We start from the raw sequence: 15417 nt of genomic DNA, 5'->3' as shown, positions 1-15417 counted from the left end.
AAGTTCAGAAAACAAAGATCATGGCATCTGGTCCCATCACTTCATGGGAAATAGATGGGGTAACAGTGGAAACAGTGTCAGACGTTGTATTTTTGGGCTCCAAAATCACTGCGGATGCTGATTGCAGCCAGGAAATTAAAAGACGCTTACTCCTTGGAAGGAAAGTTATGACCAACCTAGATAGCATATTAAAAAGCAGAGACATTACTTTGCCAACAAAGGTCCGTCTAGTCAAGGCAATGGTTTTTCCCGTGGCCATGTATGGATGTGAGAGTTGGATTGTGAAGAAAGCTGAGCACCAAAGAATTGATGCTTTTGAACTGTGGTGCTGGAGAAGACTCTTGAGAGTCCCTTGGACTGCAAGGAGATCCAACCAGTCCATTCTAAAGGAGATCAATCCTGGGTGTTCATTGGAAGGATTGATGCTAAAGCTGAAACTCCAATACTTTTGCCACCTCATGCGACGAGCTGACTCACTGGAAAAGAGTCTGATGCTGGGAGGGATGGGGGCGGGAGGAGAAGGGGACGACAGAATGAGATGACTGGATGGCATCACCGACTTGATGGATATGAGTTTGAGTGAACTCCGGGATTTGGTGATGGACAGGGAGGCCTGGCGTGCTGTGATTCATGGGGTCGCAGAGAGTTGGACACGACTGAGCGACTGAACTGAACTGAACTGAAGTTCTATGGCCGACATTTCACAGTACCCAAGAAACACTTAGCCAGATCTAGATTGTATCTGGGTAAATATGTGTGAGTTAGGGGTAGGAGAAGCAGGTTATAGTCAGGAAAGATTTCTCAGGATATGAAAACTGATTTAAATTACATAGAAACTATCAAGACAAAAGCATGGAGAAATCTTCGATGACTCAGCTTCCACAAAACACAAAGTGGAAAAGATTATCAGGGCAAAGTGCGTAGAACAGAGAATGTACTTACTAACGCATTAAGTAATGAGAAGTCATTAAAGAGCGTGAGGCAAACGAATGAGATGATCAAGGTATGTGTTGTAGATCAATGACTCTGGAAACAGGGAGAACCTATGCTTCTGAGAGCGAGGAAGAGACAAACTCGACACAATCATTGAAGAGACTCCAACCCATCGTCTCAATATTTATTGAGCACCTACCATGTGCCAGGCAGTTGGGTGCTGATATAAAAGAAAGATTCTTCTGTAACAAAAAATGCATCCTATGAAAGGTGTAACAGCCTAAACTAGAGAACTGACAGCATATTAGAACCTTTGTCTGCCCTACATTTATTAAAATCTTCGGTGGCTGCCTCACTTTCAATTAGCGAATAAATCTGTTTTACCCTACCACTGATGTAACAGAATTTGGTCACATCCTTTCTTGACCTTTATCGTTCCTATCTTTATTAGGGCCTTTCTAGTTTGTTTAGTCTCTGTACGGTACTTCCTACCACCCTCCAATCACTTTAGTTGCCATTTTTTTGGTTTTTAACAAGGCCTTGTTTCTCCTGCCTAAACCTAACTTTCCATTGCCAAGACTCCACTAGAGAAAAAAACAAGGAGAAAATATTCTAGTCACAGCAGTGAGACATGGTCCAATTCTTTTACTCCCCCTTCATTTTCTCCACCAAGCTATCCAAGTACAACCCAGTTCTAGGATACAGACTGTAACAGCATGGGCCTGGAAGGCGGGATGCCTGGCCACAGATTCTGGCTCAACTTACTAGTAGTGTGACCTTCGGCAAATTCCTTAACCTCATTGTGCTTTGATTTCTTCAATTGCTGAATGAGGATAATAATAGCTTCTACTCATAGGGTTACATGAATATGGATAAGTATAGGATTATGAGTTAAAGTAGTCAAGTATTTAGCATGGTTCTCTTTCACATGGTAAATGTTCAATAAATATTAGCTATTATTACTCCTTGTATTTTAGATGTTGTTAAGTGATCTACTGCTTTAGGACACAGCTGATGAGAGATTTTGCCACAATCTATTAAACTGTAGACTTACCTTGGCACCAGCCAATTCCTTCATCATGAAGAGAGAATCATCAGCTCGTTCATCATCATCATCATCATAATTTGGGGAGGGAGCTCCCTCTGCTCCTTGCCTCAACAGGCTGCCACTTCCTCTAGGATCAAAGGGATCAACCACAATGGGCTCAGTACCTTTAATTTCACATCGGCAGAAAGGACAGCCCTGGCCTTCTGATTCCTACAAAGGAAACAGGAGATAGTGACAGACACATCTGAAAGTTCTTAAAATATTCGTCCACTAAAAATACAGTACCTAAAAATGAAAAAAGCACCAAAAGTTTAGAACCTACCCCACAAACCAGGCCATTCTTTATATCCATAAAGGATATACAGTCCCCAGTTCTGCACTGTGATTGTTTAGCTGAGGAAAAGCACGGTTTGGATCCGTACCTGCCAGGATGTCAGACAGGATGTGCACATGAGGTGGCCGCAGGGCTCGATCTTCACATCTTTATCATTCTCAGCACATATTTTACAGAGTTGGAATGTGGAGCCCATCTCACAGTATAATTCATATTGCTCCTTTGATTAAAAAGGGAAAAGAGATTATTCGGTCTGCTACAAATATGTGTGGAATGAATGAATGAATGACTACAACTATAAATGCTAAAAAGAGGAAAACTGAAGATGGTCATTGGTAATACTAATCTTTGCCTGGAAACGGAGTGTCACAACAGTGAACAGGGAAAACAGAAAGCACCTAGTCTTGGTCCTATCTTAAGAAGCAGGGTTTAAAAAGAGACCACGCACACGTAAATTCACTAATCCAGTCGATGGTTTAAAATTTTAAGTGTTCCAATCACTTAATATAATTCTGTCAGTTCTACAGAGTAATATACAGAAGCTTGGGTCTAGCAATATGATTAAAATGGAAAACAAAACTCACCTGGGTCACTTTGATGTGGTCCTGGGGAGTTGGTTCACATAAGCCTGTCAGATCGGGATTCTGATTCCGTCCATCAGGAAACAAATAGCTGTAAAAAGAGTAACCAATCTTGGGGGTCTACTGAAGCCAATTTATCACTGCTTACTAGTACAGACAAATGTTATCTAGGAATTCTCTCACTCTAAAAGGGCAATTTAGGAGAAGTGCAAAAAGAAATTTTATTAGTACTTCAAAAAAATTAAGTGACACAGATCACTTCTACGAAGATACTCTTTAAACACTGATATTCCTTCTCCAGGGTGTCACAGGCTCTATTTTAATTAAGGGGTTGACAAGCTTTTCCTGTAAAGGACCAGTCAGTAAATGTTTCAGGCTCTGTAAGCCACATAACTGTGTCACATATTCTTGTTTTTTTTTTTTAAAAACAACATACTGAAAAGGAAAAACTATATTAGACACAGACTAAAAGACCTAGCCTGTGCGCCATAATTTACCAACTCCTATTTTTATCTGTGGATGACCACAGATTAAAGTGTGAATTCTCAATTTAAAAAAACCACATTTGCTTCAACCAAAGACCTTAAAACACCCTTGTTTACAGATTTAACACTAAGAGACACCAATTTGAAAGAAAAGTAACAAGAAGCAAATTAAGCCACTGAGATCAACTACCAGGAAGCTTCTAAAATCAAATTGCTCTGACATCTGGTGAAGTACCCCTTTCAGTTCTAACATTACTGTAGAAAATGATGTGTAATGGAAAATGGATTTTCCTAATCACTTTAAAACACAAGCAGTTTTCTCATACCTGGTCAACTGTTAGTATTCTTAGTGCTTACCAACTGATAATCAATTTGAATTCCCAAAGGACTAGGATTTCTGGAATAAATAGGAACTTAAGTCATAAATATTAGCAGAGATTACAAAAACCCATAGCCTGAAGAAATTCTGTTGAATTAAAATGAAGTTAGGATGAAGGCCACTGGGCCTGCTGCCATCAGGAACATCTAAGTCATCCTAATTCTGCCTAGTCAAATAACTGGTAACATATTCTGCTAATTGGTATGGAAATATATTTTTAAAAATATTTATCTATTTATTTATTTGGCTGAGTCAGGTCTTAATTGCAGCACGGGAGATCGTCACTGTGTCATGAGGGATCTTTCACTGTGGCATTGAAATCTTTAGTTGCAGCATTTGGAATCTTAGTTCCCCAACCAGGGATCAAACCCACGTCCCTTGCACTGCAAAGCGAATTCTTAACCACTGCACCACCAACTGACATAGACATATGTGGTTTGGAAAGACTGGTGAAATATTTACTGTCTGGCCCTTCACAAAAAATGCTTATCAACCCCTTGATTAAAATAGAGCCTGTGGCACTGTGCCCTGGAGAAAGAATATCAGTGTCTGGAGGACAACACTGATGTTGTCAGTGCTGTAGTCGCTCACTCCTGTCTTTGTGTCACTCTTTGTGACCCTTTGGACTTTAGCCCACTAGGCACCTCAGTCCATGGGATTCTCTCGGCAAGTGGGTTGCCAGTTCCTTCTCCAGGGGATCTTCCAAGCCCAGAGATCGAACCCATGTCTCCTGCACTGCAAGCAGATTCTCTACCTGTTGAGCTCTAGGGGAGGCCCCTGTGTTTGGAGAGTACTGTATATTTTAAAATCTAATATAGACCTGAAAATAAGTTAACGTGTGGAAAAAAGAGAAAGATAAAATCTACTCAGGGTAACAAAAGAAATAGTAGAGGAAAAAATAATTTCACTCAAGGCATCCTTTTTAAATAAAAACAGAAGTACTACAGAAGTTGAAAATTCAAAGAATATAAGCTGTTAATATGTTTCCTGAATCTTAACCTGTAGAGGAAACCTGGAATAAAGTCATTAATGAGGCAGTTTCACAGCCCTAAGTTCCTTGGACTCTAACAGATGATAAACAGTAGGTACTCACAAGCCTTCCCTGAAGCCATCAATCAGCGCTTGGAAGAGAGGTTTATTGTGAGGGATTGTCTGGAGAATGTTCCCATCAGCAGTGACATACCCAATAGCCCACTGACCCAGACGAGTACAGCTCAGCCGGAAAATGTAACTGAAAACAGAGAACAAAACCTTGATTACATATGCTTGCATTAGGGTAGAAGATGAGACAGAGACGAAAATCAAAAAGACCATCAATAATATTCTTCAATGATTCCACACCAAAAGTCACAAAAGCTTAATTCTTAAGTGGCTTGAAAGTATTTATCAAATCATAGTATCTGAATAAGTCAATTCCTCTGATAAACAGACATCAATCCTACCACAGAAATGTGGCCACTGGGGAACTAGTAAAAGATCATGTTTCCTCCTTTTCAGCAAAGGTCACAGAATAAAATTCAGGAGAATAAACCTCTTTGCTTCATTCCACTGACCTGCCAGGTTTGTGAATGAATTTCTGGAGTCGCGCTTTCACTTCATCGTATGTCAGGAAAGCCATGTAACCAGGATGAGTTACAGCAAGGCTATTCCAGTTTCTGAGCAAAGAGGACCAGGGCTAAGGAAACAAGAGATCAATCAGATCATCCGGCTCCAAACATACAGCCAGCCCCAGAGCAAATAACAAAAGGAAAAACCACCTCAATGCTCAAATACAAATTCTCCATTTAGTGTCACAAATTTTCAACCATATTGTTACTTTAAGGGAAGACAAACAAGTTTGGGAAATAAAAACTTTGAAAAGCTAAGAAGAAAATAACACATGCTTATAGGGAGAACTCTAACTGTGCAAAATACAGAAAATTTTCAAGCAGCTCTAACCTGCTGGAGCTGTTAGAGTAATGATGAGGTTAAACAATAGACAAAAACAGAGAAAACAGGGCAAGGTCTGATGTGCAACTAAGAAATGCCAAATAAAGGCTTATGCAAGGCAGCATATACACACATTATTTTTAGAAAAGGAAAGGAGTTGTGAACCATCAGTGTATCTCAATATTAGTCAAGAATTTTAATACCACAGGAGAAAAAGTTGGAAACAAACATAAATGTCCAGTAACTGAACTCAGGAAGTATATTATATCCATTTTTAGGGTAAAATACAACCATTAAAATGGTGCAAAGAAAAAAAACTGATGTAAAGAAGAATATTTAATAACAGAAAGATTATAAATATGAGGAGAATAAGCAGATTATATAGTTACTCTTTTTACATATATATATAAATATAAAATACAGAGTAGTTTTAACCTTTTTTAAACTATAGTTTCTAAAATAAAAATACTTTTATAATAGGCAAACTCCCAAATGTCCAAATGTTATTTTTTTTTAAAAGGTTCCCCTTCAGAAAAGTGGCAATAATTAGTTCAGCCAACATTTTAGCATCCTACCTGAAAGAGTCTTGTAAAGATGTCGAATTCAAAAACTGAAATATAATCATTGCAGGTCAGATCAATAGTGGATTTCAGAGCCATGGCCTCCAGCCCAGAACTGATGGGATGTACTTCATGAAGGGCCTGTCTGAAGCTCTTCCAAGGGACTATTGTCCTAGGATGCAGATGGGGGTGAGAGAGAAGGCACAGAATAAGACAGCAGATAATTCCAGGCATTACTACAGTCAAGGAAAAGAGTCTCTTTAAATTCTCAAAATCCACTTTAATTTTCTTAGAGAAAGTGAATTATATTTTACACTGATAACAGAAAGGGCATAAATGATACGTTTCTTAACTTCCTAATGAGTAAATTAATAATAGAGACGTCTTTACCCACTTTTCTTTGGCAGAATGCCACAAGTTGATCCCCTTTCTCACCTTCAGACATTTGTTGTATTAGAGAAGCATGGAGAGGAGATTATCTTTTTTGTATTAGAGATGTAACCTGTGGCCAGATCTTCACTCATTGTGTTTAAACTAACCTTTTAAAAGCACGTAAAACACTCTGATTCTTTTGAGGAACCCACACTATCAAGGACCAGACTTGAGGAATATAAAGCTTAAGGTACAGGAAGAAAAGAGTTCTGATACAAATGAAGAAGAAATTATTTAACAAAAGAATGATTAAACTCCAGATGTGGCTAGCAAAGGGTACTGTGGGATTTCTATTTTTCAAGATTAAAAAAATAAATAAAGTAAAATCTCATTGCCTTTATGTATTCACCTGCCTGAAAGTAAGAGATCAATTGGCAATTTAAATTCTTTTCTAAAGTAGATAGTTACTGAGTTAAAGTAACAAAGTTAAACTCATGCCTATCCTCTTCAACTAGGTTTTTGAAAATCGCTAATTATTCTATATCTGATGCATAAACACAACTTTTTAAAATAAAGCAAGCATTTAACATACATCAAATCAATATGCAGTATATACCTGAGACTAACTTAACAGTGTACATCAACTATATCGCAATTAAAAACAAAAAAGCATTCAAAGAAAAACTTACATTAGGATCTGTATATTCAACTGAAAATTTTTATTGTTTTCTACTTTTTCAGTTCTTTGATTTAAAATTTCAGAGTATATTCAAGAACATTTATATTAATACTAAGAAACAAAAACTTGACTTAAATCATGGGCTGCCCCGGTGGCTCAGCGGTAAAGAGTCAGCCTGCTAATGCAGAAGACATGGGTTCAATCCTTGTTCCTATTCCAGGAGGATCCCACATGCCGTGGAGCAGCTGAGTGAGTCCCTGTGTCACAACTACTGAGCCTGTGCTCTAGAGCCCGGGAACCTGAACTACTGAAGCCCTCACGTCCTAGAGCCTGTGCTCCATAAGAGAAGCCATTGCAATGAGAAGCCCATGCACCACAATCAGAGAGTAGCCTCTGCTTGCAGCAACTAAAGAAAAGCCTGTGCAACAGCAAAGACACAGCACAGCCAAATAAATTTTTTTTTAAAAAAAGGACAATATAACAAAGTGGAAACACAAGCCACAGACATCTCTAATGTTAGTGACTAACAAAGAATTAGTATCTTACAACAGGAAAAAGACAAGTCTATAGGAAAATAGACAAATCAGGAATAGAAACAGCCAACTCAGAAAAAGAATCTAGACAGGTGACAAATGTGAAAAGGTGCTCAAGCTCCCCTGTCATTAAGAATATAAAGTAAAATATGATACCAATTCATATTACCAGTGTTAGCCAAATTGCAGAGCTACTGGAACACGTGCATACTACTCACAGGAATAGAAACTGGTACAACCACTTCGGAAAGCAGTTAGGCAATGTTTGGCAAAGCAGAAGATGTGAAACCCCCTGACTCAGCAATTCCACTCCTAAGTATATAAATATTGAGAAATTCCTGTGTATGAAGGCAAATACAATTTTGTTTTCTGTAGCACTGCTTGCAAAAGCAAATAATTTGAAATGTATGTGTTCATTAACAGCATAATGGACAAAGATATATCTACTTCTTTAAGAAAAAAAATACAAACATGATCAGAACAACAACAACAAAAAACTAGGTTAATATTTACCACAGTTGGGAAGCAGTTATGCATATATTCATTATTTTTCTGTTTCAAACTAAAAAACTCAAAACACAAGCTTCAGTTCTTCATAGTTCAAATTCATTATTTTGACACTTACTTTTCCCCAAAAGCTTTCCTCCAAAATTCTGCAGCATCTGCTTTAGTAATCCGAAACGTGTCTCCTTGAAAGAGTCCACTTGGGAAGATTCCTTTTAGTTCTGCCAGCATGTGGCTGAAGATAAGGGATAGTTTGGTCAGGTTTCGTCTAAAAATGATCAGAAGTGCAATGGTTAAATGAGCCCATAAAATTATTTTTATTTTAAATGTGGTGAATCCACTACATCGGGTATGTGATTATAATGCAAGAAAGACTGTTGCATTCACTAAAGTCCACTCCTTTTCCCTCCGTTCAAATAGGCATTAACAGGTAAATAAGAAAAAAAAAATTTTAACAGTAATCTATTTCAAGACTTTTAATCTTAAATTAATCAGGCCTAATAACTGAGCATAAACTTCTATGAACAAATCTACCTTTTTTAGGCTGATAGATAAAAGAGGACTCAACTAAAAAGTGTAAGAAGTTGTACACTACTATAACCATTCACTCACAAAAGAGATGTTAGAAAAGCAAAATATATTATTTCCCGCTTTGCATAAACTAATCTGGATGTTTAAATTATCCCAACTCATCTAAATTAAAAATAAATTAAAAATCTTCAATAAAGAGGACTATTTACATATCCAGAACAAATATTTTCACTAATCAGACCTAAAAGAAATAAGTTTTCCTCTTTAAGGAACTTCTTTTTCTTTATCAAAACTAAAAGCTAACATCCAAACCATGTAAAAATTTCTAAATAAGTGCATATTTTAACAAGTTAACTTGAGCCTGACAACCTCTGTTTAATGGTTGTGGTTATAAAGTACCAATTCAATACACCAGATGATGTCTCTACTTTCAGGTGTGTACTTAAATCAGATTATCTCAGTCATCTTTAACGGTACTTCTGCAGAACAAGATACAGATGTCTTAGATATTGCTACTCACTAAACCAGCTACTATTATAGTTGCTTATTTTCCCTTGCTTCAACAATTAGTATTTATGTATTAAAAAGTCAATTCTTGTCATACAAGTAGACAATAAAATTTCAAGTCAATCCATGATCAATTTTATTGCCTCAAATTCTCTTTAAGACAGATTTTTCTTTTCACCATTAGTCCCATCTTTGTCCTTCCTAGATAAAATGCTGCACCAAGTCCCTATAGCCCTTTCTTTTTTTTATTTTTTTTTATTGGAGGCTAATTACTTACAATAGTATATTGGTTGGTTTTGCCATACACTGACATGAATCCGCCCCGGGTGTACATGTGTTCCCCTTCTTGAACCCCCCTCCCACCTCCCTCCTCCCCATATCCCTCCTCTGGGTCATCCCTATGCACCAGCCCCAAGCATCCTGTATCATGCGTCAAACCTGGACTGGTGATTCATTTCACATATGATAATATACATGTTTCAATGCCATTCTCCCAAATCATCCCACCCTCACCCTCTCCCACAGAGTCCCAAAGACTATTCTATACACCTGTGTCTCTTTTGCTGTCTCGTATACAGGGTTAAGGTTACCCTCTTTCTAAATTCCATATATATGTGTTAGTATAGCCCTAACTTTTCTGCAAAATACTTCTGAAATCTTTCTAATCAGTTTTTCAACAAATCAGCTTAAGTTTTCTGGTATCTGTCTTTTGCACTTGTATCAGGTTTTAGTCTTTCTGCTGCTGCTGCTAAGTCGCTTCAGTTGTGTCTGACTCTGTGCGACCCCATAGACGGCAGCCCACCAGGCTCCCCCGTCCCTGGGACTCTCCAGGCAAGAACATTGGAGTGGGTTGCCATTTCCTTCTCCAATGCGTGAAAGTGAAAAGTGAAAGTGAGGTCGCTCAGTCGTGTCCGACTTAGTGACCCCATGGACTGCAGCCTACCAGGCTCCTCCGTCCATGGGATTTTCTAGGCAAGAGTACTGGAGTGGCTTGCCATTGCCTTCTCCGTTTACTCTTTCTAGTTTTCCTATTTCTGAAAGCACCGAAAAAGTGATAAAATCAATATTCATTGAAATCAGTCTAAAATAATTCATATGCCAAATAGTTCAAGTAAGTAATGGAGTTTAGGGATTGGATAAGTGATTGTGTAAGTAAGTAAGCTGAAAAACACAATCACTTATCCAATCCCTAAACTCCATTAATTGTTTTCCACTTGGTATTTTAAGAGCCTTCAATTGTTGTTGGTTAGGATAGTTACTATTTTAATAAACAGGAAACAAAAACAGAGACTATTGAGATATATACATATATATATATCACAGATAATATTATAGAAAATCTGCAAAGCACAAATTATTGCCAATGACTTCCCAAAGTCTTCAGTAGGATACCAGACTGCACAATGCACTAAACCTTAATAACATTTTGCCAAATGTTAATCCTTAAAGATAAGCAAGAGAGTCCTGGTTCCCTTGCTGCTGCTGCTGCTAAGTCACTTCAGTCGTGTCCGACTCTTTGTGACCCCATAGACGGAAGCCCACCAGGCTCCCCCATCCCTGGGATTCTCCAGGCAAGAACACTGGAGTGGGTTGCCATTTCCTTCTCCAATGTGTGAAAGTGAAAAGTGAAAGTGAAGTCGCTTAGTCGTGTCCGACCCTTAGCGACCCCACGGACTGCAGCCTACCAGGCTCCTCCATCCATGGGATTTTCTAGGCAAGAGCACTATATGCTAAATTGCTGAGAACTATGTGTAAAGAACTATGCTAAACAGTACAGCAGAGTAACATATATGATAGAAAATATACATATTACAAAGTTACAACAGAGATCTTTCTGGAAGAAACAGTTTGAATCCTACTTCTTTCTGAAAATGTCTTTCCTTAGTTTCTCCAGTGTCATCCTCTCTTGGGTCTCCTCCTTGCTTTTGTTCTTCCTTTGGTTTTCCTTTCTATCCTCCTAAAATAGCTATTTCTCAAGAATCTGCTCTGAACTGAAGAATCTGCTCTCCATTTCCTTTCTTTCTCCATGCACTCTCTTGACTCTTCCTTTGCTAATTCAAGGATTCAAAAACTGCTTTGCAAAAGATTCCCAAATCTTAGGCCTTGATAGCTTTCCAACTGCCTACTGTATTTCTCCAATCAAATGCTAGCACCTCAAAGCAACATTCTCAGACTTAAACTAACCTTCCTTGAGTGAGGCGTTAATAAATTTGGAATTTGAGATTAACAGATATATACAGTTCAGTTCACTTAGTCATGTCCGACTCTTTGCAACCTATGGATTGCAGCACACCAGGCCTCCCTGTCCATCACCAACTCCCAGAGCCTACCCAAACCCATGTCCATTGAGTCAGTGATGCCATCCAACCATCTCATCCTCTATCGTCCCCTTCTCCTCCTGCCCTCTATCTTTCCCAGCATCAGGGTCTTTTCAAATGAGTCAGCTCTTCGCATCAGGTGGCCAAAGTATTGGAGTTTCGGCTTCAACATCAGTCCCACCAATGAACACCCAGGGTTGATCTCCTTTAGGATGGACTGGTTTGATCCCCTTGCAGTCCAAGGGACTCTCAGTCTTCTCCAACACCACAGTTCAAAAGCATCAATTCCAATTCTTCGGCGCTCTCTTTATAGTCCAACTCTCACATCCATACATGACCACTGGAAAAACCATAGCCTTGACTAGACAGACCTTTGTTGGCAAAGTCTCTGCTTTTTATATGCTGTCTAGGTTGGTCGGAACTTTCCTTCCAAGGAGTAAGCATCTTTTGATTTCATGGCTGCAATCACCATCTGCAGTACTACATACAAAATAAACAGCAAGGACCTACCGTACAACAGAGCTATATTCAGTATCTTGCAATAACCTATATGGAAAATAATCTGAAAAAGAATATATGTATAAAACTGAACCACTGTGCTGTAACCTTGAAACATTATAAATCAACTATATTGTCACCCTGCTTATTTAACTGATATGCAGAGTACATCATGAGGAATGCTGGGCTGGAAGAAGCACAAGCTGGAATCAAGACTGCCGGGAGAAATATCAATAACCTCAGATATGCAGATGACACCACCTTTATGGCAGAAAGTGAAGAGGAACTCAAAAGCCTCTTGATGAAAATGAAAGAGGAGAGTGAAAAGGCTGCCTTGAAGCTCAACATTCAGAAAACAAAGATCATGGCATCTGGTCCCATCACTTCATGGGAAATAGATGGGGAAACAGTGGAAACAGTGTCAGACTTTATTTTTTGGGGCTCCAAAATCACTGCATATGCTGATTGCAGCCAGGAAATTAAAAGACGCTTCCTCCTTGGAAGGAAAGTTATGACCAACCCAGATAGCATATTAAAAAGCAGAGACATTACTTTGCCAACAAAGGTCCGCCTAGTCAAGGCTATGGTTTTTCCCATGGTCATGTATGGATGTGAGAGTTGGACTGTGAAGAAAGCTGATCGCCGAAGAATTGATGCTTTTGAACTGTGGTGCTGGAGGAGACTCTTGAGAGTCCCTTGGATTGCAAGGAGATCCAACCAGTCCATTCTAAAGGAGATCAATCCTGGGTGTTCATTGGAAGGATTGATGATAAAGCTGAAACTCCAATACTCTGGCCACCTCATGCGACGAGTTGACTCACTGGAAAAGAGTCTGATGCTGGGAGGGATTGGGGGCAGGAGGAGACGGGGACGACAGAGAATGAGATGGCTCAATGGCATCACTGACTCGATGGACATGAGTTTGAGTGAACTCCGGGAGTTGGTGATGGACAGGGAGGCCTGGCGTGCTGTGGTTCATGGGGTCGCAAAGAGTCGGACACGACTGAGCGACTGAACTGAACTGATACTTCAATCAAAAAACTTGCCTTTAGTCTACTCCGAGATCAATCCTGGATGTTCATTGGAGGGACTGATGCTAAAGCTGAAACTGCAATACTTTGGCCACCTCATGCGACGAGTTGACTCACTGGAAAAGACTCTGATGCTGGGAAAGGTTGGGGGCGGGAGGAGAAGGGGATGACGGAGAATGAGATGGCTGGATGGCATCACCAACTCTGTGGACATGAGTTTGAGTGTACTCTGGGAGCTGGTGATGGACAGGGAGGCCTGGCGTGCTGTGATTCATGGGGTCGCGGAGAGTCGGACACGAGTGAACGACTGAACTGACCTCAACTGATACATGTTCAATCACACCACATATAACTACCTTTTAAGGGGAAGGGGCACAATTTCTATACTACTAATGAGACAAAATCCAGTTCAGCTTTGATTTTTAGACTTTCCACTGACCTGGGTCTAATCTACCTTTATAACTAATTTCACTAGCATATTCTAGCCAAACTGAATATTTTCAGTTCAGCTGTTCAGTCACGTCTGACTCTTTGCGACCCCATTGACTGCAGCACATCAGGCTTCCCTGTCCATCACTGGAGCTTGCTCAAACAGATATCCATTGAGCCGGTGATGCCATCCAACCATCTCATTCTCTGTCTTTCCCTTCTCTTCCCGCTTTCAATCTTCCCAGCATCAGGGTCTTTTCCAGTGAGTCAGTTCTTCACATCAGGTGGCCCCAAAGTATTAGTTTCAGCTTCAACATTAGTCCTTCTAATGAATATTCAGGACTAATTACCTTTAGGATGGACTGGTTTGATCTCCTTGCAGTGCAAGGGACTCTCAAGAGTCTTCTCCAACACCACAATTCAAAAGCATCAATTCTTCAGTGCTCAGCTTTCTTTATAGTCCAACTCTCACATCCATACATGACTACTGGAAAAACTATAGCTTTGACTAAACGGACCTTTGTCAGTAATGTCTCTGCTTTTTAGTATGCTGTCTAGGTTGGTCATAGCTTTTCTTCCAAGGAGCAAGCATCTTTTGATTTCATGGCTGCAGTCACCACCTGCAGTGATTTTGGAGCCTAAAAAAATAAAGTCTGTCACTGTTTCCACTGTTACCCCATCTATTTGCCATGAAGTGATGGGACCAGATGCCGTTATCTTAATTTTTCTGAATGTTGAGTTTCAAGCCAGCTTTTTCACTCTCCTCTTTCACTTTCATCAAGAGGTTCTTTAGTTCTTCACTTTCAGCTATAAGGGTGGTATCATCTCCATATCTGAGGTTATTGATATTTCTCCCGGCAATCTTGATTCCAGCCTGTGCTTCAACCAGCCCGACATTTCGCATGATGTACTCTGCATATAAATTAAATAAGCAGGGTGACAATATACAGCCTTGATGTATCCTTTCACTATTTTGAACCAATCTGTTGTTCCATGTTCAATTCTAACTGTTGCTTCTTGACCTGCATACAGATTTCTCAGGAGGCAGGTCAGGTAGTCTGCTATTCCTGTCTCTTGAAGAATTTTCCACAGTTTGTTGGGATCCACAGAGTCAAAGGCATTAGCATAGTCAATAAAGCAGAAATAGGGCTATGGGGTCACACAGAGTCGGACACGACTGAAGTGACTTAGCAGCAGCAGCAGCAGCAGATGTTTTTCTGGAACTCTCTTGCTTTTTTGATGATTCAACAGATGTTGGATCTCTGGTTCCTCTGCCTTTTCTAAATCCAGCCTGAACATCTGGAAGTTCACGGATCACATTCTGTTGAAGCCTGGCTTGGAGAATTTTGAGCATTACTTTGCTCGCGTGTGAGATGAGTGCAGTTGTTGAAGTAGTTTGAGCATTCTTTGACATTGCCTTTCTTTGGAACTGGAATGAAAACTGGCCTTTTCCAGTCCTGTGGCCACTTTTCCAAATTTGCTGGCATATTGAGTGCAGCACTTTAACAGTATCATCTTTTAGATTTGAAATAGCTCAAATGGAATTCCATCACCTCCACTAGCTTTGTTCGTAGTGATGCTTCTTAAGGACCACTTGCCTTCACATTCCAGTATGTCTGACTCTAGGGGAGTGATCACACCATCGTGGTTACCTGGGCCATGAAGATCTTTTTAATATAGTTCTTCTGTGTATTGCTGGCACCTCTTCTTAATATCTTCTGCTTCTGGTCTGGACCAGAAATGGTCCATACCATTTCTATCCTTTA

The 15417-nt window shown here is 39.6% G+C and overlaps 1 protein-coding gene across 3 annotated transcripts in view; it reads right to left on the bottom strand.

Moving 5' to 3' along the window:
- CBL (Cbl proto-oncogene) overlaps positions 1–15417 on the bottom strand; it is a 92432-nt gene that overhangs the window by 26496 nt on the left and 50519 nt on the right. For all 3 annotated transcript variants that reach the window (XM_055423185.2, XM_055423186.2, XM_055423187.2), the window contains 7 exons: positions 8459–8605; positions 6265–6421; positions 5314–5435; positions 4854–4991; positions 2900–2987; positions 2404–2535; positions 1988–2191 (listed from right to left, as the gene is read on the bottom strand). In XM_055423185.2, coding sequence (XP_055279160.1) covers positions 1988–2191; positions 2404–2535; positions 2900–2987; positions 4854–4991; positions 5314–5435; positions 6265–6421; positions 8459–8605 — 988 coding nt within the window. The remainder of the gene's footprint in view (positions 1–1987; positions 2192–2403; positions 2536–2899; positions 2988–4853; positions 4992–5313; positions 5436–6264; positions 6422–8458; positions 8606–15417) is intronic.

This window comes from Moschus berezovskii, chromosome 14 (genome assembly GCF_049115385.1).
Source record: "Moschus berezovskii isolate FMDL1 chromosome 14, NW_MosBer_1.0, whole genome shotgun sequence".
Classification (NCBI taxonomy): Eukaryota; Metazoa; Chordata; class Mammalia; order Artiodactyla; family Moschidae; genus Moschus; species Moschus berezovskii.
This window is presented reverse-complemented; position numbering and strand designations above follow the sequence as displayed.